The 23764-nt window shown below is 41.5% G+C and overlaps 1 protein-coding gene across 6 annotated transcripts in view; it reads left to right on the top strand.

Annotated features, from left to right (window-relative positions):
• Nucleotides 1–23764, top strand: part of enox2 (ecto-NOX disulfide-thiol exchanger 2) — a 282746-nt gene that overhangs the window by 79971 nt on the left and 179011 nt on the right. Inside the window, exon 1 of one of the 6 annotated variants that reach the window (XM_033633107.2) lies at nucleotides 3331–3629. The exons of the other annotated variants lie outside the window; for them this stretch is intronic. Coding sequence (XP_033488998.1) covers nucleotides 3608–3629 — 22 coding nt within the window. The 5' untranslated portion in view covers nucleotides 3331–3607. Of the gene's footprint in view, nucleotides 1–3330; nucleotides 3630–23764 lie in introns of those variants that run through there. 6 annotated transcript variants of the gene reach the window in all.

The following is a 23764-nucleotide window of genomic DNA, read 5'->3' as shown; positions in this document are numbered from 1 at the left end:
AGAGCGTTATATTATTCATGAATGTGGGATTAATTGGAGGGATATTGCATTTGACTCTTATAGTTGTAGTCAGGTTTATCTAATACACTGGCAACTAATCTATATGCTGACCTATTCATGCTCCTAATACAAGGAAAAATTACTCAGGAAAAAGTTTTCTTATTCTCATGGAAAAAAACTTGAAATGTTCCCACAGAGAGCGCACTGCTTATATCAACTTAAATAAATGGTAAACCTGTCTGACATGCTGTTACCATTAGACGTTGGACTGAATATTAACATCGAACAGGTGATGTCAGTTTCTCCTCCAGAAGCCAGTCTGAACCAGCCTGAAGAGAGTTTATGAGATCAGGAATGACTCAGCTGACCACTGCAGCGATACAGTAGATAACATTCTCATGCACATTTTTTTTTCATGACTGTGTGTGTGTACACAGCTTGTGTCTAATTATGGAAGCATAATAGTGTTTGCTCTGCTGTTTTCCTTGTGTAATTAATCTTCCGGCTGTGTGTTGATCAAACCAAGACTGTATTCACACCCTGAGAAGCCTCAGTCATTTTTAAACATATTTATTGTTGACGGTGTGAGCCAAAGATTACACAAATATTTGGGTTGAATGTGTCCGGACAGTATATTTGTTTGAATGGATACACTGTGAGCCGGTGTAGAAACCTGGAAGAATACAGGTTCTGTTTTCAAGTGGGCAAACAAAACACTGGTCATTAGATGTCACACAGTCTTCAGTCAGTCAGTCAATCTGTGACATGAAATCATAAAAGGTAGAACTCCCTTAACTTTTTGCCTCCTGTAATCTTCTTCTTACATTGAAAGCTGCTGCTGGAATACAAGTAATAGCATTTATTCATTCATTCATACATTTATTTCCGAACCGCTTATCCTGTTAGGGGTTGCAGCGGAGCTGGAGTCTATCCCAGCTGACATTGGGCGAGAGGCAGGGTACACCCTGGACAGGTCAGCAGACTATCACAGGGCTGACACATAGAGACAGACAACTGTTCACGCTCACATTCACACCTACGGACAATTTAGAGTCACCAGTTAACCTGCATGTCTTTGGACTGTGGGAGGAAGCCGGAGTACCCCCACCCTAGAGTTCGAACCCTCTTGCTGTGAGGCGACATTGCTAACCACTGCACCACCACCGTGCCGCCAGTAATGGCATTATATATTTAACATACATATGAGTAACTATATTTTGCTTCAGCTACTGTTTAAATTGGTGGTATTCTGAATACAGTAACTATCTTTAAAATAGATTACTTTAAGGAATTCCGTAATTGTTTTTGTTTCATTTGCCTAACTGAATGTGATGCAAATTAGCATCAGTTTGCCTGCATTGTGTTCTATTGGAATGTCCTAACTGGTGGCGATCGATGCAGTGCTGACGTTCTGAGCTTCACTTTTGCCAGATGCTGTGTTTCCATTTATTCAATTTCAATTCCTTTCAATTTTATTTATAAAGCCCAATATCACAAATCACAGTTTGCCTCAGAGGGCTTCACAGCATATGACATCCCTTTATCACAGCTGATAAGGAAAAACTCCCCATAAAAACCCCACCAAGGAGAAAAAAAAAAAAAAACCTTTAACAGGGGTTCGAAAGCTTCACGGTTGACAAAGAGCCGGTGATTTGTGAGGTTGAAATGAGGTGCTATCTCCCCAACACCTCCTCATATCACTACAAAAACCTTAATAAGGTGGCAGCTGGCTGGAGGGAGATCGCTGTAGCTGCAAATGTGTAGTAAATAACTTTAATAACCTACTTGCTGTTTGCTATAGTGTATGTCATTTCCAGTAAGTATCACAATTTAAAATGTGTTTTGTTTTTATAAACATAGAAAGATGGTACTTGCCCATCTTTTAAGTGGCTACATTTACAGTCGAGCACACAGCTTATAAGTAGCCTACGTGGTTTGTTTGCATGATGTCAGGGTGTCTACAGGTCCTTAAAAAGTCTTAAAAGTCATTCAATAGTCTTAAATTTGAATTTGTGAGGTCTTAACTACTACAAACAATTTATCTATTTTCATTTATCCATTTTTTAATTTCCTTTTCTGAAAATGAAACCTTTCTATGTAAAAGTCCACATTTCTAATGTTTCAAATCTTTAAAAAAGCTTTAATACAGTCATTTTACTTCATACTTGCACTTACCTGTTGGCAAAATGTAGACTGACTTAACTCACTCTAATAACCATATTCCTACATAACACTTACCTCTGTATGTATGTAAAACATGATTTGTCTAAAAATCTGTCCTAAATTTGGTTAAAGGTGTCTTGAACGGGTCTTCAAAAGCATGAAATTTAACTGTCTGATACCTGTAGACACCCCAGATGAAAGAGAAGTGCATATTTAATAGATTCAGTGTGGACAGAGTGATGCTTGCTGTAAGGACACGGTGTAAACTCGTGTTTTTGGCATAAATATATAAGACCCAGACAAAAGAACTCAGCAAGACAACATCCCATAAGTCATCCAAAGTAGAATACGTTACGTAGTTTGAGTAATCTGATAGGAATTTGTCATTTGTAGTGGAATATGTTTCAAATAGCTCTCCCAGCACTGTTTAAAATTCATGTTTCCAGACTGCAGCCCCAAGTCGTAGGCTGCAGAGCGTGTGTTTACAGCATCCAGGATGGATCTGGTAATCCATGGTTTGAGGCTGTGGACTGATTTAACTGAAGTTTTTTGGGTACAGTTGCTTCTGCTGAGCAGACTACATCTTAAACCAAATGAGTTGAATCCCAGTTATTTTTGATAAATACCTCAATCATGTCAAACAGCCTGGACAAGTGCTCTCCTACTGTATTTATTTTAAAACACAGAGAGTCTGTTGAGCCTCGGGGAAGACAGGAATGCCTCTCATCACAGCCTGCATTGCTGAGCACTGGTATTGAACTGATAATGTCTTTGCTTCTCCTCCTCCAACTGGCAAGCCACAGAATGACACCTTCTTAGAAGCACAGCTGTCAAAAGTTTTGGACAGATTACCCCGCTTTTTTGGGGGGCATGCATTGCTTGGCTGCACACCAGAGGATGTCAAAAATCTTAATGCAAAGTCAGGGGGATAAAAATGTAAAATGTGTTGTTTATTTGGCATTCAGCTCAGGAGTGGGTAGGTAGCGTGTTGACTGACTGATTCCTCTTGTTCGCTCTCAGTGACTTGCCGTAGGGGGGTAGCGCGGCTGCAGCTCTATGAAAACGACATCCTCTCCTGACAGTTCACCAGAGCTTGAGCTCGCCCCTCAAAGCAGGCTGATATATAAAAAGAGGAAGAGAGCAGGAGTTTTGTCAGTGACCGTGCAGCGACACAGCCCGAGCAGTTCGCCTGCGCGCTGCGCGTATCGTAAGCGAACTGGTATTCTGCTTCAGCCGCGAACCGGGCACGTCGTGAGGGCGGGCTCGCCTGCCGTAGCTAAAAGGTCCCGCTTCGACTGGCTGCTCTCATTGCAGTCCAGTCTGCCGAGCGGAGCGGACTGACTGAGGGACAGGCACCGTCTCCATTCAAGGATTTTTTTACTTCGTACACTTCGTCCTACAGCAAGACGACCGACCAGACACGCACCTCGCCTTGTGGTGGACAATGTTTCTCTTGCAGTACACAGGTACATGCTTCAAGTTTGATCCTCTTTCTTCATACGGTCTTTATGTTGACAGCGAAGATGTGATTCTCCCCACACACACCGACTGTCCGTACTTGTGTTGCTGCAGGCTGCTGTGTATGATCAGTTATCTGCTCCATATTTATGCCTCACCTTTATGTTGTTTGATACAAGTTCCACCGGCAGCCTCAGAGGTTTTCACGCCGTGTTTAGTGCGTAATTGTCGGTCGTATACCAGCTGTTGAGACCGCATAAGAAGAGCCGTGCTGCTGCTCTCCACTGTGCCAGGGCTGCTATTCCGTATTCCTCAGCACTTGATGTATAATGGTGTGCTTTATGATGATAAACGATCAACAATAATTTCCTGTACGCATTTCTACACTTGCTTATCAGCACAATAGACGCGAGCGGGCGCCTATTATCTTGACTGACACACGCCTATTGCAGCTGTTTATGGATGAAGTTTTCCAGAATGGATTTCATCCACGCTGACGCCGGATTACTGCCATTGAAATGCATATTTTCCCACATGCTATTCAATGCTGTTTCTATTTTGTCCGGGCTGCATGATTGGAGCTGGGTGAGTCAAATTGTAGTGGATATAGGCCTAACATGCATGGGCTTGCGAGTTGTTATTTGTTGTATTGATAAGATTAAGTCATTAAGTGGGGAATGCAAGTCGTTTGGTTTCTCTGCAGCTTGGCGTCCAACTGCTGGGATTTCCGTGTCGTTTATTCCCGAATCGCCACCACGCATAAATAGCTGGATTTTAAATGGGACATTTTCTCTGGGCTCACAGGATCTAATTAAGCTTGGATGCTGTTTGAACTCGCACATTAACCTGCTTATTCTGCTTTATTCTGGCACTCTGCTCACCAGCTTCCTCTGTTTATAGTCATGGTAAATTTACCTCTGATGTCCCACAGCTTTTCTGTTGTTTATGTGTTCATAGCCTAATTGCTACTTTCCTTGAGCTCATAAAAGCAATGACTTGTCAAAGATTAGTCTCATGGTATTAATTTGCTGTTTGTCACCGACTGGCTATAAAAGCTGCTACCAGTTTATTTTCTTATCCCCTCCCTGCCTCATATGATGGGGGGAAAAACATATTTTTTATGTACTCTCTCGCATGTAGAAGCCGTGCAGCTGTCTTAACAAAGTAATTAATTTTGTAATTAAGCTTTTTGTTAAGCTAAAAGTTGTTCAGTGCGGTAATTAGAATAATTTCACAGTGCATGATTAATAGTTCAGAGCTCGAATTACAGCACGTGGTCTGATAAAACATGTAGTTTAGGACAAATATGACATTGTGCCTTTTGTCCTGAGGATGACAATGTGCTCCTTGTCCCTCTCTGATTTTGAAGGTTTTTGTTTTCTCTGTTACACTGTTGTTTATCTTGCGCAGACGGAACGGATCAGTTCCCTTCTCCTCTATTTCCTCCCCTTCCAGAGGCACAAACATGCTTTGAATCAAATTGAGTGAGTGGGGGCGAGTGCCTCCCTATGACCACTGGGGGAGAAAAGGTCCATCAGGCCTTGTGACAGCCATTTACCTCCACACTGCACTCGTCCTCTCTGATCAATCGGCAGAGCATCTTTAGATTGCCTTTAATGGTGCAAGGGGAGGGGGTGGGGGGGTGGAGGCACTTTGCTTAGATCTGTCAGAGAGGAGAGATTTAAAGGTTTACATAGAGTGCTCGAGAAGGATCTTAAATATTTCAGCTCTCTTTGGCATAGGATGATAGTGCTGCAGAACAAATTAAGACTGAGTACAGAGCGGACTACACTACCATACCAGGAGATTTGGCAGCTTTGGAAACTCTCAAATTTTAATTGGTTGGTGCGTGACAATTTGTGGTTACTAAGTGGGATTCTCAATGCAGTAGCTGTCGAAGAAAAAACTAAAGTGACAAATTCAAAAGAACAAAACAAAACAAAAAAAAAAAAACGAGACAAAATATGAGTCATAGATGACCCGCAGATATTAGATTTGGTAAAACCGCTTCCCTTAATGAGCCTAAGTGGAAATTTCTTTCAGAGACTCTTAGATTTGGAAATGGGGGAATCCATTATTACTGGACACTGTAAATGAATAAAGCCCCAAACAGGATACTCACAGCTTGTCTTAAGACTTAAAAAAGCATAAATTGCTGCCTTGTCAAACGCTGCATTGTGACTGTAAACCTTCCGGACAAAATTTGCATAATAATGTGGTGCCTATTAATTTAGAAGTGAGCATCATTCTCAAGGATGAAAGTAATACGTGTCCGCTCACCAGCAGTGATTATTTAAATAGAGTTGAAGTTCTCCAGGACTAAATAATGTGCCGTGTGAATGCAGGCCCGCTAATTTATCCGTCTTATTGTTACAGTGACAATCGCAAGCACTTCACCTTAAAAGATAACGCTCTTTGCTTCTGTTTCATCCACCCTTGTTACAAACTCCCAGAGCTATTCACTGACTCAGCTTGCTCATCTGTATTCACCTGACTGCTCAGAGCTGAGCCCACAGACAGGTAGGAGGCTCTTTAGTTCACTGACGAGGCAAGTTTTTGCGTATAAACTCGAAAATGCAAATGCCACATGTAAGGCTTCAGCAGCATGTTGGTCGGTGTCTGTTAAACCAAGGTGGTCAGGGTGGTAGAGTTCATACTAGCACCATTGATAAGACAAAAGAGAAACAAGCGATGGAATAGCCTCTGTTTCATCCACTGTTGGGAGAATCCTGTTTTATCAGTAGCTTATATCAGCACTAGAGTAAGAATAGGGTACAGTACAGTATTAATGTTCATTCATTGTTCAAGTCTAGTAACTAGGGCTGTCAAGATTCATGTATCCGTACCAAACCGTCACAGGATGAAGGTCACAGTGTGCAGACTGATGCACTTAATGTGGAACCAAAGCTCAAACATGCAAGTAGGGATGCACAATAATATCGGCACATTATCTGTATCGGCCGATAGAAGAAACGTAATGACTAAAATTAGGTGAGGAAAAGTCGATATATTGATGCTGGTATTGGTTATCAGCCAAATAAGCTGTTATAGATTGACATATTGGATATCCCTGCATGCAAGTTCCACCTGGAAATGATGAACGTACAATGTCAGCTGCATGTGCTGAAGTACGAACAACAAATGGATTGGCGTGTGAGTCAGTCACACCATGGCGAGTGCAAATGAAACTGCGTAGTTGCTGGAGCACCCGTCTGTGGGTTCCCGGTCAGCTACAATAGCAACACAGAGAGTTGTGGATAAGACATTGACGGTGTGTCGGCGTTGCTCCACTGTTGTAGGGTTCTTAAATGGAAATACATCCAACATGATAACACACATTCGACAGCATCACCCAGATGTGCCGATCACTGGGGTGATTGTTGTATGGGTGCTGAATGTTGAAATATAGCCAAGTTGGAAATAACTGAAACACTCCTAAGTTTATTTTTTATTGCTTTAACATTTTCCATTTCTCAGCACAGAGAGTCTTTTCAGTTTTACAGTTTATTGTGACCTGCTGCCTTTTGGGAAAGTGTTTAAGTGTTACAATGTAATACAGAAGTGTTTGAAATGTTCCTTATTTTTATAATGAGAACACTTCACCAAAGTTGCCAGTGGGCAAAATGATACCTCAGTTCCCAGAGGGAGGATTTTGTCTGTCTTTGATACTTGCAGTATCTGTTAAAAGTAAATGAAAAGAAATGGTTCCTTGCATTGTTTTTTTTATTTTCGCTGTGCTGAACTGGCACCAAACTGTGACTTCTAATCCGGGGTAGGAACCGAACTGTGATTTCTGTAGACTGTTACACTCCACAACTCGTTTTTAACAACAACACCTGTGTGTTTCTGTAAATTGGGTGTAGGCTGGAACGAGTCTTTCCCCCTGTGTTCAAGCAGTTTCTCGCTGCATTCAAATTGACTCAAAGAATTACATTTCTAGCTTACTTTTGCTTTTATTTGTCACTTCTTTTTAAGACATCTCAATAGATCATTTTTGTTTTTCCCAAATACGTAACGATACAGAATTACCCTTCGAGATGATCAGTTCATCTGATATTCATATTTGTCCAGTACAGTCTGGGACATGTTTTTCCTCAGTTAAGAAATGCTGCTTGTGGGTTGTGAAACCTCATGAGATTGGTGACAAGCTGAGTCCCTTATGTTAGTGTTTACATCACTACTGAAGAGATGACTTGCCACATTTAGACCTTTGTGCACTCATGTCAAAGTGCACAATGCTTTTGTCAATGCTTTCCCACGAAAGGATGTCCCCAGATGTCCCTTACTGCAGTTCCACAGCTGTCACTACAGTTAGCACTGAATGTAGTCATAATGTTTGGCTTATGAAGTTGCGCTAAATCCTGCTATGTCTTGCTCTGACAGCTGACCACTGCAGATGATGGTGTTTCATATAACATTAAAAGACAACAGATGAAGTTATGGTGATATAGCTGTCATGTACAGACTTGAATCTTGTTTCTGTGGATATATTTTGATGGTTTTATTGCAAAGTTGTCTCGCTGTGTTGACGGGCAATGCATTTCTTGTTTTACACTGTGACTTCTGACCACTGGTGGTACAAATGTCAGCTCTCTGTGGATGACAATTGATTGTTTGTAATAGCCAATGCAGCTACAGCCTGTCTCTGTTTGGTAATGAGTAAAGTTGTAATGAACTGGTGCTTGTTGTGAAAGAAACCTTCAAGAAAAGAATATAAAAGGAGCCTTGTGTTTCTCCTTTCACAACTGCTCCTGTCTACTTTCAGGGAAAAAAAGAGTTTCCAGACTGTTAAGGTCGGCGTGGTATGTTACAGTCCGTGTTAAGAAGAAAAGGAGAAAGTCCTCAGTGATCTATGCTCATGGACAACACTTTGGAAAACACGGTTTCATCCTCAACTCTCCGTCACAAAACCGCAGCCATTCATTACGCTTTACAAAGCCCCCCGATGGGAAAACGGTGTAGATGCTCCTTCACACACTTTTTACAAGATGCTTGGCTGCTTTTTGTCAAGTTATCCCCCCTTCACGTGGTGCTATCTCTCCAGCGCACCATCTGTCGGGCTGATGTTTAAGACTGTTGGTGTAATAACGACTGTTTCATTGCCTCACCACTCATCCTAAATCTCGGTGGCAGGCTAATATAGGGTAATGATTGTTGTTTATTCCTGTGTCTAATGCTCACTAGTGTGCGCCCTCCAGAAACCCCATTTGACTTGGTCTAATTGTTCAGCTTTTGAATTACAACAGCAGCGTTAAAGTGAGGCTAAAATCTGTTCAGGTTGAAGAAAAGTATATTAGTTTGTGTGGAAGATTCCCTGTGAGGATCAGCAGTGTTGGCAGCAGCAGCAGTTCAACTTGCCATCTGGTATTGAGTAGCTAAGAGAGCTTGGCAGCCTGAAGGCAACCAACTCTGGGGCTCCAACCATATCACCGACAGAGCTCTTCATTTCTAATCACTTTCATGATAAGCAACCACGCAGGGAACCTTGAAATTGGAGCTAAGGACTCTGCAACAGCATGTTCAGGAGCTACATGAAGGATGAAGTGAGCCATCAGCCTTATTCTGCATTTCCTGTATATGAGCAGTGTGTGTGAGACGGGATTGCAGCTGCAGTGCTGCTGTGTTAAACCCTGCTGACAGTTCCTTTTGAGCAGAGGAGAATAGAGGAGCAGTTTGAAGACGCTGGATTATGTTGTTCACCAGGGAGTTGCTCTACAACTTTTCCACATTTTCAGATCTACTCTCAGACACATATAATGAAAACTTCAGTCTTCTGCATTGGTTGCAACATTCTATGTAATCTGCAGTCCCGTGTGTGTTGGCGTAGAGTAAAACATATTGAAGGTATGTATTCTGCTTTGACACTGACTGTCTACCATGTTTAACAAAGTGATCCTTTAAAAACAAGACTTTCTGTTTCCTGCTTAATGCTCATAAGCAGCCATTTATCCCACGCACACCCACTTCTACATCCAATGGTAAACATCGGTTCCCTTGTGCTGAATCAGTTTAGCCCCTCTATACTCGTTAATTATAAGGCTGTTTAAACTCTTTTGTTTCTTTGGCTAAGACTCAATCTGAATTGTGTGAACCTCATAAATTAATTACTTAAAAACCAGGTGAAATAAACTATAGGTAATTAAGCTTTCCTGATTAGAACTTTGAGGGACAAAAGATCTTGTGTGTTATAATTGATATAATAAAACTTTTAATGATATCTGCCCGTTTTTGTTTTTTATAGGTAGGTAAGGCTGCAACTTAAAATAATTTCCTTTTCTTACCAAAGATTAATAAAGAGAGAGGGGTATGACATGCAACAAAGTTCCAAAGACTGGAATTGAACATGGGATGTTGCGGCCATGTGGCATGTGCTGTAACCATTGGGTTACCAGGGTGCTATAGTAACAATAATTTTCATCACTGACTCATCTTCCGGTTGTTTTTTTATTGAATCGTGAACTCAATATAAAATCCGAAACAAGTGAAAAATGTCCCACCACAGAATGCTAAAGCACAAGGTGGCGTCATCAGATTTCTTATTTTGTTGAAAAAACAATCCAAAGCCAAAAGATGTTAAATTCACAATAATTATAAGGCCAAGGAAGCAGTAGGGATGCAGGCAAAAAAAATCGGCACGTCATTGGTATTGGCAAATATCGGCTTTAAAATGAACCATCAAAATCAGCCAACAAGCTTTTTCTGATTCTGCACAATGAATGAACATTACATACATTGAAAAGCATTGTATTTCATGTCTCCATCTGCTGGTGGCCATCACTATAAGAGTATACATGCATAATATGATGTTAATTCCACTACAGAAGAGACTTGATGATCACTAAAATTAGGTGCAGAAAAAGTGGATATATCGACATCAATATTGGTTATCAGCCAAATAAGTTTTTATATATTGGCATATCAGATGTCAGCAAAAAAATTCAGTATTATGCATCCCTAGAAAGCAGAAAATTATCACACTTACAGGCTTACCTCAGTTGCCTGTTCGACCGGTAGAGACTGACCTCTGGTGGTGCATGCTGTACACTACATTACATCAATACAGCATCTCCGTATCAGTTTAAAAGAAAGAGGAGTGTCTTTATTTGTGACAGTATTGAGAATCATACCATTGGGATTTCTAAATACCCTGGTATACTGTGATACTGTCCAGGCGCTACTAGAATAATTCAATGTTTGATGCTTTTGCTTGAAAAATGCTGATTCCATTTCTGTTCAGTCAGCTAATCAAGTATCTGGCGAATAATTGCAGATCTAAGGTCGATCACCTTGGGGTCACTGGGCTGAAATTACCCATGAATATATTGTAGGTCTTCATTTCCTTTGACTGAATTATGTCGCTGCTAAATGAGAGACACATCTTGTCGTAACAACTCAGTGACTTGTGACAGTGACTCGGCTGTTGGGTCTTGAGCATGTTTTGCCACCTATCCAAGAAGTTTCATGAGAAAAGTAGAGGAGTACAACTGCATGAGTGACAGAACATCTTTTTTACCAAGCATCCAGTCCAGCCACTTTTGACTGAGTTCTTTTAGATACCCCATGACATCAGTGTCAGTCTTGACGGCCATATTTGACTGACTGTCAAACCTTTGCAACTCAAAAATTAAAGAGCAACATCCCGACTAACCTGCGGGTCTGTTGCTCTTGTTTTGGCATTGAGGGGAATCTGCAGCTGTCACTTAAATGTGCAGACACACACGTAGCTGCAACTCCTTGACTGTCCCACTTGAGTGCACTGAGGGATGGAAGAGGACAACTCTCTGGTTGAAACAGTCATAGAAATATCGCACCTACCTGGCAATGTGACATTCCCCAGAGACAGAATGAACCTGAGTTTTTGTTTTTACGGTGGCATTTTTTCCCCTCTTACCAGCGGTGCCAAGAGAAGCAACTGAAAGTAGCACAACATGTGGCGTGATAGATGACCAGAGGGATGTGGGACACCACTGCTGTACATCTCTGAAGTTACCTGTGTCCACTGCTGCCTCAGAGATTGTATTACAATAAATGTTCTGCCTTAGCACTGGATGATAAATTGAGCCACTAAATCTAACTTTTATGTAGGAGTTGCATTGTGTGATGCGGTTTTCTTCTTAAAATATCATCAGAATCAGCTTTTGCATACACGGTGGATTCATTTGTGAGGAACCCAAATATATTGCAGGAAATCTCACGACATTTATTACACTCTTGCGGCTATGAATATACAGCCGTGTAGGAGTTACCCTCTAGGTCAAAATCTGTTCTTCCACACATTGATATGTTGAACATTTCCCCCATAGAGAGAATGGAGAAAGCGGAGACCATGGTTCAGTGGTTTGGACCAGAGAACAGGGGTGTCCACCGAGATTGCTTGTCTGGAAAGCAGCCATCACTCTACTGTAATAGAGACTGAGAGCCCATTTATATGGCTCTTACTTTTGGAAGAAGGAATGGCTTAAGGGGGGGAAAAAGGAGCATGAAAACAAAATGGTACCAGAATGGATGGACAGAATGTAACCAAGAATGCATTATTAATAGAGTAGCAGAGGTTCTCTGTATGCTGCCTGTCATAAAGGGGCATTTGCCTCTCAGAGAGAGAGTGAAAGAATGCTTTCATGGGTTAGTTGGTAGAATATCCACGCAATAAGTTTTATTATGAACCATGTTTATGTGATATCTTGGCTCTCTGCGTAAAGCAAGAGGGAAGAGTTGGGGTGACCCAGGAATTTTCCATTTGCAAGACACATTTTTTGCGGTGAATTTTGTTTGGGGTGTTTCTCTCCATTTTACATCAACAGACTCACACTCACAGATCCCCACTGTGCAGAAGCTTTCATAGGGCAGGAGGGGAAAAAAAGCCCTATCTGAAATGTCATTGGAACTGCTCTGAAAGGTTTGGTGTTTGAGCTCAAAGGAAGCCCTGTAGTTGCATGTTTACTGCACTGAGCCTGGCTAAAGTCAGACCCCCACTGCTGGATAAATGCGAGGCTTTTTTCTGCGCTCAGCACATCTTACTTGCCAATATTAGTTCAGTTTTTCTGCCTCTTTTTGAGGAATGGGACGTCAGCATTTATGGTAGGATGATACAACACCAGTGTAACATTTTGACCGGGGATCAGGGTGTTGTTTTTCAGCTAGGTTCTTTTAAATTATAGCTCTGTCTATTTTGGACCATTGGAATGCTACTTGAGGTCAGCATTGGGGTCAAAGTGAGAGCTATGTGTCATGGTAGTGGCGAGTTGAATTGAGGACAGCCAGTTCAAATCCCAGACACTTGACTTTAACTACACAGGAGGGAAGTTGTTCAAATCTTGTTGTACAGTTTGTTTTCCGAGTGCTGAATAGCTTTGTTTGCAGCCTTGTTTTTTACCTTTCGGTATGCATTGTTGAAGCTGGTTGAATACAATAATGACGGCAGGGCTGGCAAGGCTGATTGGCATTGTGGCTCTGTATGTGTGCTGGAAGCAATCCCCACTCCTCTTATGGAGTGGAGTAGTAAACAACTCTGTGCTTCCGTTTGTGTGGGAATCAAAATAAGTGCGATGGGTTCTCCCTGTAGTGCCGCCGGCCGCCTTTTTAAATGTCTGTAGCCCAGCATTGGCTGCCACGTCAGGTCCCTTTCACAATAAAGAGAAGCCTATCACTGTCCCAATTTTTGTGTATGTCTACATGTGTGAACGGCCCGTTAGGCACGCCAACCACATATGCTTTGAGGAAAAGACAGAAGGATCTTTATTGCAGTTTTATTGTAGCTATACAGAAAATGCTGAATCTGGGTCATCCTCATGGCCAAGGGGCTTTGTTGCATGTCATTCATTTCTCTCTCCCCTTATTTCCTCTCCGTTCACTTCTGTAAACTGTCCAATAAAGGCAGAAAAAATCTCTCAAATTCTTGTAAGAGTATTGATATCTGAGAATTAAAAATCAAATAGTGTCATATCAGCAACAGTGACATAATGCATTACACAAGTTTCCCTGAAATTATTATTGCTTTTTAATAATTGTGACTGCAGTATGTGCTGAGCAGAACATTTCACAACTGAGAAATAAACTTCCAAGCACTCTCTGAGGGACCAACTATGCAGCGGCTGCACTGCTGCTAAGTGACCTCAAACATGTCTTTGGCATTTACTGGCAGATGTGTTGGCTTGGTTTATTAATCATCTACTCCTGTTTAAGACTTCTGAAACTAAACTCACAGGACTGCTCTTTTTAGCCTGAGAGTTTTGCAGTTTAAAGGTTCAGTGTGTTACACTTAGGGGGCTTTACTGGCATCTAGTGGTGAGGATTGCAAATTGCAACCAGCTGAAACTCTTCCAGGCTAAAATTCCTTCACTGGTCATTGTTCAGGAGGTTTTTACCGGGAGCTGAATTATCCACAGAGGTCTTTTCCTCTCCAGAACAAACAGCCCTGGTGACTAAAACTGGTTAAAACACTGAATGAAGCAGTCTCACATTAAAAAAATGTGTTTCCCTGACATTTTTAAACAGGGAGGGGCTGCTAACTAAGGTGGTTGACGCGAAAACATGAATGGCCCTATCAAGAGCCAGTGTTTGGTTCGTTCGTTCTGTGCTACTGTAGAAACATGGGGGTGCAACATGGCAATGACCGTGGATAAGAACCCGCTACCTGTGTAAATATAAAGGGCTCATTCAAAGGTAACAAAAACACAATGACTCTTATTTTTTAGGAGATTATACACTTAAGAAAACATACTATTCCATTTCTGCCATTGTAGCCCCCTAAATCCTACACACTGGATGTTAAATAGAAAAAGTCTATTGATAGATTTATACTGCAGCATCTCAAGAACAAATGTCCCCGAGATCAGTGGCTGGAAATCCGTGCCCTCAACTGTTTGCCCTGCATTACTTCTCAGCGCTCTCTGCCAGCACGTCCAATCAGCATAGCTCTATACATCTTTAACTGCTCTTTGACCCCTCTCTCAGTGTTTGTGCCAGCAAACTAAACTTTTGTTTTTGGCCTCCCAACAGCCCATCCACCTTCCTGCACTGCTATACATCAAGATAGTTATTTAGGCAATCCGTCCTCGATGCTGAATGTCGTTCCTTGTGGAGGCTGTGGCCTTAAGGACATATGCTGACAACAGCTGACTTCACATCATGGCACTGAACACAGCCATTACAGACAGGGAGGTAATTGGATTCACAAATCAGCCATGGCTCCAGGTTTATAGTGGCACTGGGCTTTATGGGTCATATTTCAAAGACTGGTGGGCAGTTTGTCAGAGAGGGGGCTCAGTGGTAACGAGAAACTGGTGCAGGAGGGAGAGTCGGAGGAGCATCTGAACTCTCCTTTTTGCCTCGGGGAAACTGGTGGAGAGAAAACCCACAGATAAAAAGTGGATCCTGCAACCTGTATGTCCCAAACAAGGTCTTGTCGAATATTAGAGCTCTTAGGTGAAAGAGACTGAAATACTGGCGTCTCCTTTTTTCTTTTCTTTGGTAGATATTGTCCTTTTCACTGTTCTGACCTTGCCTTCATACAACCATTTTCTTTTAGTTTATCTCGGCCCAATTTGGTACATTATTTGAAACTTGTGGCTCTAAACCACTTATTCTGTACATATCTGTTTCTTCCTGTTTGGTTGTTTTCTTGCTTGTAGACAAATAAAATTTCTCCTGAGTCACAGGGAGGTCGATGATAAAGTGTGTGTGTGTGTGTGTGTGTGTGTGTGTGTGTGTGTGTGAGACTGGGTGGGAGGAAAAGCAGAGGAGAATCTTCCTCCTGTCTTTTTCCTCCTAGAGCTGAAACATACTGCAGGTTCTCCGTCATGCTTTCTGTGCTTGTCCCAACAGAAGTCAGGGAGGTAGATCGATATGAAGATTAATTATTGTGTCCAAGTCGAGGGCTGCACCAACAACCTGCATTTTTCAGGCCTCTAGTGAGTGTCCAAATGCTTCCCTTTCTGACTTCTGACTAGCGCTGAGCTTTAGCTTGTTAGTGTGGTCTCTGGACCGAAGCTGTGCTGAGAGAAAATTGGACCAGGCTCCAGGGGTAATATGCTGAGGCTCAGTGCAGCTCAGATCAGCACCACCAAGAGGCAAAACAGGGGCCCCGCAACATTTTTATGGACCCAATAGAACCTCCCGGATATTAGGTTTGGGGTTAACTATTCTCTGAGGTATCTGAAGGGAAGTAGGTTTTACTGGAGTGATGTCTGTTTGGCATTTAAATGCCTCGTATGAAACATTTCCTTGGATTGATCTGCATTGGCTCAGTTATTTAAGTCTGCTCAAGCAACAACTTCAAGCTAAGAGGAGTTTTAGTTCAATGTTTGAGGTAAAAATACATAAAATGGAAATGAAATTGATTATCGCTCACAATATTCAACATTTTTACAATTCCTTCTGATAGCTGATAGAATAAATTAATTGATAAATATGCTACATTGGCTTTGATACCAACCATCTGTCTACAGTCTCTACTCTGTTGCTTCACTCGCAGCACTGTCTGATTGGTTACACGTCATGACTAGTGACCTATCCACAGACAAACACAGACTAAAGCCTCGTGCCTCGCTATGTGTTGACTGTAAGGCAGAAGATATTACTGTTAATGTTCTGCTGTTAGTCTTATAATAATGCAAATAAAAGTCGTTACGGGTTGAAACTTAAGTTGTGTAAGTACAACTGCAAAGAAGGAAGTGGGAGTGAGACGAGTTTATGATAGATTATATATGAAATACAAACATTTCATACACCAGACGTGTGTATTCCAAACTTACCCATGCACATTCAGCCCGCCATAGGCCCATTCATATGAGTCAGTGTCTTGTTTGTAACAGAGGAAAACTCTGCTAGCTGCTAGGCTAACTTACGCAATGTAAAATGCCATAGGCTTATGCTAATAACATTAGCATATTGTATTTCGGGGGAGAGCGTGTCTGTCAAAAGGAAATTTGTTTTGTCTGTGAACCTTGTGAGTAATAATGGAGCCAAATTTTGTACTTCTGTATGATGTTGTTGCCATTAAGCCTTATTTTGTGTGTGTTATAGGTGTGTTTGTTGAATCAGTCAGACTTAACTGTACTCCACAGAAACCCAGATGCATGGTAACCCCACCGCCAACAAGCATATTTATACCAGCAAGGTGTAACTGCAGAGAGTATAACGCATTCCAACAGCAGGGAAGGCAAGGCTACAGTGCATGAAAAGATGATGCTCTTTTTAAAAGACAATGGTGAAAAGATTTGCACCGTTAAATTAAACATAAGAAGCTTTTAAACAAAATTTTGGAGTTCGTTTTTGGAGTTGTGGAATTTGTGTTTTTCTGAATTTTAACACCAATACTTAAATTTTAACTGTAAGTGTATTTAGGTTCAGCATATCAGTTATCGGCCTCTCTAATTACTAATATCGATATTGGAATCTGCCCTGACAAACCACATCTTGGTCAATACCTAGTGTGATTCTGTTGAAGCACATAGATGGATTGTGACCTGAAATGTGAAATATGTCATGCCAGTAAATCAGCAGCATGTGTTCTGGTGTAGGCCTGGGCTGTCTGAGCGCCTGAACAGGGGAAATTGGCCAACAGCAGAATGATGAATTTCACCCCTGAAGGCCACTGGAGCATTTCAGTGTTTTCTAAAGGTGTGGATGTTTTTGAAATCATCAGATGGACTTGAATCAGTCACAATCAGGTGCCATTGGCAGATGTCAGGGGTGATTATATCACTCTAAACAGCCCCTGGACAGAGCGAAACAGATGATATGAAGGTTGTCAACATGGCATGTGTTCTCAACTCACTCCGTCCAGAAAGATTTACATATAAAAATCTATTTAAATGTTTTAAATTTAATGTTCTGTGTTGTTATTTTAGTGAATGGATATGCCAAAGTTCAGCTCTGTTTTGTTCTAATTCACAAAGATAAAGCTTTATGCCTGTGTTCATTTTATAATTTGCCCTTTTAATAACTCACCGTAGTAGAGTCAACTTGAAAGAGAACATCACTGGAAATATGCTTGTTATGGTTTAATAATTTCACAGAGATAAAAGACTGACCATGACAATAAGCCTGAATAGAAACAGACTATGAGGGGAATGGCTGATGTTTCTTTTTTTTTTTTTGGCTTTGATTTGATACAGAAACCCACTTTATCTGGAGCACCCAGAAAGTACCATTTGATTCAGGGTCAGTGGAGCAGCTAAACATTGTGTGGGAGAGCCAGTCAATAATTTTGGTCTTTGATTTGCTAGTCTCTCATTTTCCTCTAATCTTGATCGGGCTATTCAAAAATGAAATAATATGACAGTACTTCTGCTCCGCAAAAACTTGACATTGTTTAATTTCGCTTCATTCTGGAGCCAGCGTTAAACTTCGGTCAACTATCTCACATCTCTTCAGGGAGATAAAGCTGTAGAATAATCTTTGCACAGACTGTGTGTGTAATAAGGACTTTAATATGATGGGTGCTATCTCGATGGCGACAAATGTTAACTTGGATGTAACATAATCAGAGTTAAAAGGGGAGTTTGACTCCTTTTTGAGAGTTTGACATTGTGCTGCGGTTTTCCCTGTTGCAGAGCAGCATGCTAGTCACACTCGCTTGCACAGCAACAGAAAAAAATGGGTTTTTGCTGGAAGTTTGAGACACAGCGCTCATCTCTACTTGCCAGTTCAGAGACGATCCCATTTTCAAATCATTGTTGGAATGAAGCTGTCAACACCAACAACTCCAACTCTGTGAGAACAGTTTGTGTGTGTGTATGTGTGTGCACGCTTGGATGATGTTTACTCTGTATGGAAATGTATGCAGTAGGAATTGAGAGAACTCCACCTCAGTGTTCTCTGCTTTTGTCAAATATGTAACGTGCTTTCAGAGATTGAAAGTCAAAGCAAGGTTTTAATAACTGTCTTTATATACAGGATGCAAGGAAGGATCATGGATTAATCTGCCCATTATTTTCTCCCTTAAAAGAACAGTTTGTAAGCTTCAGGGGGATTTAGTGGCATCTAGGTGGTGAGGATTCCAGATTGCATTCAGCTGATACTTCTCCTGGTTAGAATTCCTTCAGTGTTCATTGATCAGGAGGTTTTTACTGGGAGTTGAATTATCTACAGAGGTCTCTTCCTCTCCAAAACAACAAGACCCAATGATTTAAAGTGGTAAAAACACTGAATAAAAAAAAGTCCATTACAGTTTCCAAAGTGACGTCTTAAGGACTGCCCCCTGAAAATCGAAGATTCGAATCATCAGTCGGAGACTACTCAGTTGACTGAGATTCTTAGGTCTTATTTTCAGTCGGTGTGCAGCTAAGTCTGGGGACATTTTGGCCCCCTGCAGAGTGAGCGCTACTGGCTTTCACACTGATCTCCACTATAGACAGCTGCAGACCCAGACCCAGACCCAGGGTGAGCCCGAGTGAGACGGAGGCAGCTGCGTGGAAGAGAGGCTTTGCCCAGTCAGGCTTTAAGATAACGTTTTCTTCTGCTTTATACTTAGACGTGGTGAGTTTACAGCTCACAGCAACTTAATATGATACAGTCTCTGTGTTTTATTTGATATCTAGTGACAGCAAAAAACGTTGCACATTTCCGATCCATTGTTAGCGTGGTTAGCACGCATTAGCTCAGAGGGTTAACTTAGTTTGTCGACTACATAAGAAACATTTCTGTCACCCGAACGTCCCACTGAACCCTGTTCAACCTTTCAGACTCTGAATGGAAAAAAGTTTTGAACAACCAAATCTGATTTGACTGACATAATTCTGAGTTGAGTACAGCCCTAGACGTCTTCAGAACAACATTTTAAAACCAAATAATATTCAGTGTACTATCAAACATGACTGAGTAAACCAGAAAATCTTCACATTTGAGAAGCTGAAATCAGAAAAGTTGGCATTTTTGCTCAATAAATGACTTAAATAATTAATTGATTATCAAAATGGTTGAAGATTCAGCTCTGATCTTTATTTATGTTGTGCTTATTAAAATATTAAAAGCTTCCAGAGTGGTTCACTGAGATGAAAGTCAAAGGACAGGAGTAAAAAAAGTACAAGGTAGAAGTGAAATAATAATGTATAATAATAATTATGCCTCTTGATCTTAGCCCAAATTTGAGGAGCTTCAGTTCTCAGGCTATAAATATAGCTGTTCTGAGAAAGAGGAACATGCTAAGAACCAGACGGCCGCTGAGAGGGTTGGCACAGTATGTGATGTGTAAACATGACTGAGCAAACTCAGGTGTTACAGGTTTTTTTATGTAGTAAATAATCAGCCTGACATTACCATCTTGTCCTTGTCACACCCTTTCTTTGCTGTTTCCTCTCTCATCACATTAGCCATTGATAACAGCGTGACCGCAGTCCCCCGTCTGTCTGCTGTGATGAGTGATGGATGGATAGATGGCGTGAGCAGAGACAGGGGAGAGAAAAGACAGAACAGATGAGTGGAGACAGGCTCAGACAGATCATAGCCTCCGGTGCTATCCCTTTGCATGATCTATGGGGCTGCATTTGTTTGTGCTGTTTTGGTAATTAAACAGGGGAGGCCCACTCAGTGGAGTCTGTCTGTTGGCTTAGTTTCTCTCTCCTAATCTTCCCATAAGACCAGATAATTAATGGTGGAATGGCAGGAGTGCCCGCAGTCCTTCTGTTAATGGAAGGGATTCATCTTGTTTACTCAACTTACTCCTTGTTTCCTTATTCGGAGCTCGGCCAGGGCATCATCGCCGTGGTGGTCGAAGATTTGAGGTTTGGCATCCATCCAGACGTCTAATGGCAGATGATATCGTGACAAGTCCTGGAGCACACTTGAATATTCTCAGCTAGGATTTATCCCTCATCCTAATTGTCTGACTTTATCATCATTGTTTGTTTTAGCGAAGTATTAAATCGATTATGAGAGTGCTGGAAGTTCAAGCATTAGAATCCCACTTTGTCACCAAATCATCCGTCTCAATTTACACAAGAAGTACTTATAAATATCCTCATTTTAAAATCCTTCCTTTACGGTGCATGTTAAAGGGAAATGGCTGGTGATATTCCATATTATCATAATTATCTAGAAATCCCATGAAAGACCAAAACCAACAGAGTAATCCGTCTCAATACCTTGAATTCCAAAAACAAAAGACCAAATGATGTTCTTAAACACCTGGGTGTTGTAGTTTTTGGCAAACATAACTCAAATAGGAGGATTTGTTGGGGACTAACTGTGAATTTGGTGTACTAGCGACTATTTACCCTCTGTGGTGTGTGAGTGGGGTTGAGCCAAGATAAACTAGAGTGCCCTTGTTAATTGTTACGACCCAGTACAATGCTGTGGATCATTGTTGTGTTATTAATAGTGTTTGGACGACAATGGATGTCTGTTTCATAGAAGAATAAGCTATGTCCGGTATTGGCTACACAGGCCAGTACTAGAACGACATTGATATTAACTGAAATTGGCTAAACGCAGGTATTTCAGCACTGATAGTGATATTTGGGAGATTAAAAAATCAAATAACTTGTGTTTTGAAAAATTAACATATAACATAAACAACCTAGTCTGCCATAGCCAGACCTGTCCCCACAGCGCTAGAGAAAGCCTGGAAGCATGCAATTACCCTTTTTCTATTGGCACTCTTGGCCATGCCAAGTAATGTCACGCCGCGCTGTTTCCATTGGCAGTTTAGACACACCTGCCTACGCTAAGCTTCATCAGTGAAGATGATGACAAAAAAAAAGCTTATTTACGTACCATCTGAACAACAAGTTCTTGCTGGCGACAGAGGCTATACTTGTAAGCAAGCACAATATTGGTTCTCTTTGTTGTCATTCTCCTCCATTGTCAAATGGTAGCTTCCTCCTCTTCATCCTCTACCTTGTCTAACATTAGATCCATTTTGTCATCCCGTCTTTTCTCAAGCAACAAATGGTAGAGACTGAACAAAAGCTGAACAACAGCTTGAATATCCATCATGATGATGCTACCGTCAGCCGTCGCACAATACAACAGTAAACAGTGCTGCAGAGGACACTCCTTTTACACGTCACAAGACCCACGGCCAGTGCGTCATCAGAAAGGGCACATCTTAAAGCGGGTAACACAGTTTTCATGGAAACGTAGTCCTCTGCAGCGCCGGACTGAGTTAAGCCAAACCAGGCCATGACTGTGGACTGTGGAAAAAGATCAATTATCATTCTGCTATAGGGGAAAAACATGCTCCAGCTTGTTTGTATTTCTTTAAACCAGTCACCGTTGTCTTTGGTGGCGCAAAGCCCAGGACACAGCAATGGTGCCCTTGCAAAACAAGTGTCAGTGTCATTATTTTATAATCAATGCCCTTGAGGTGAAGCCTGACTATACTTCAGCTCTGAAGAGGCCCACTCAATCTGTTAAAACCACAGATGATTTGCTAGCTGTATGCAGCTCTTGAAGAACATTATTACGACGATATCACAGAAGCTTATGCGAAGTGCTGTGGATCAGTACATTGGTGAAGTCAATGTCACTGGCGCATGCTGCTGTCAGGGTAAAAAGAAGTGGAAATGAGCTCTGAGTGGACGTATTAGAAAACAAATAAACGTGGTGACAGTCCACTGAGATGGAGACTGGGCCTTTCTGAGGTGTGTTCACAAGTGGGTCCAGTCATTGTAGATTTGCAATTTGCAGAAAGAACAAAGCAGGCATGCTTTATTGCACAATCCCAATCTTTGTCAGTCCTTGCCATTTTCAGCATTTAAGTTGTTTGCTTGGAGGTTGTTATTGTTGTTTACTGTGGCGAAGGTGATTTAGAAAACAGTTACACACAGATAGTGGAAGGGAGGGAAATTGCCGGCCTAAATAGCCGGCCAGTGGCAGGTTTATAGCAAATGTCTACATCCAGTGTCAGCAGTGTAAACAACAACATTTTTTTAACCATGAAATGTTCTAAACAGTATTCATTTTGTTTTTATCATGGGACATTCTTTCTTGGTACTGTTCTCTCTGATCATGGATATTAATACATGTTATGTATCCATTCCCTGGTATTGACAAGTGTCAGGCAGAATATGGCTTGTCACATACAGCGGTTGGACATGTAGCCTGCAGGTAAACAGAGCAGCGAGGAAATGAGACATATACCCATGGTAGAAGTGTTCCTGTGGGCAGCTAGCTACTCAAATCTCCCCCAGAGCAATATTTTGACAAAAGCGTTTGAAGAGCTCGAGCTGTCAGCGTCAGCCTCCTGACCAGACCCTCATTAGCCAACACCACCACCAAGAGAACAGGCGAAATGGAGACACCTCTTCAGCAGCATTCAAGAGGAAATGGCTCTCTAACTGCAAATTAATTTTGAAATAAGGGATTCGTTGGGTGAGAACAAGATGGGGAGCGCATGTAGTATTGTCTGGGTGTCTCCGTATGAGTGACATGCCACACAGATTCTCATTAATATGGATCCTGGGGAGAACTTAATCCCCTGGAGCTGCTCAAAGGTAAACACAGCTAGTGTGGGGATGGGAGATATTCCCTTGGTAAACTAGTTGTTTAGGGTTGTGTTTAATTGTCTTTGGACATGTTGCCTGCTGATGAAGTCTCCCATCAGGTCCTTGAGTTTTATATTGTAGAGAGCGTATGGTACAAGGACAATTAACATGCAGAGAGAAACATAAGCAGCTGCCCAGATAGCTCCAAATCAGCAACTGGCTTATGAATGACTTCTAAACAGGTTAGAGATTTCAAGGACACTTTACCCCGCTGAAGTGCTCTCAAGAACAAAAATATCCATCAGTTATTGTCACATACTGTTCTGTTACTGTACCGCTCTGATTAACGAGCTGAGACAATTGAGGCACTCATTTCAACTATGTGGTGTTGGTGCTGGTTAGGGTACACTGCACTGAGCTGCATTTGACACTGTCAATACAGATCTGATAGAAGAGTCTGGGGCAGAGATAGCTCAGACTTGACAACTCCGCATGTCATCCTTGTCACTGTTAAATATATTGCTTTTGCGTGAGAAGCCTTGTTAAAAAAAGTTGCATTTGTGGTCCATTTGGTAGCTGTTGTAAACTTTGATCATATCACATTATCTTCATTAGCAAATGGGGCTGGCCAGTTGTCATAGGCTATGTTCACATTAAAAGCAAATGTGACCCATATTCAGTTTGTTTTGCCCTCATGTGACACATATCTGATATCT

The sequence above is a fragment of the Epinephelus lanceolatus genome, chromosome 7 (assembly GCF_041903045.1).
Source record: "Epinephelus lanceolatus isolate andai-2023 chromosome 7, ASM4190304v1, whole genome shotgun sequence".
Lineage (NCBI taxonomy): Eukaryota > Metazoa > Chordata > Actinopteri > Perciformes > Serranidae > Epinephelus > Epinephelus lanceolatus.
This window is presented reverse-complemented; position numbering and strand designations above follow the sequence as displayed.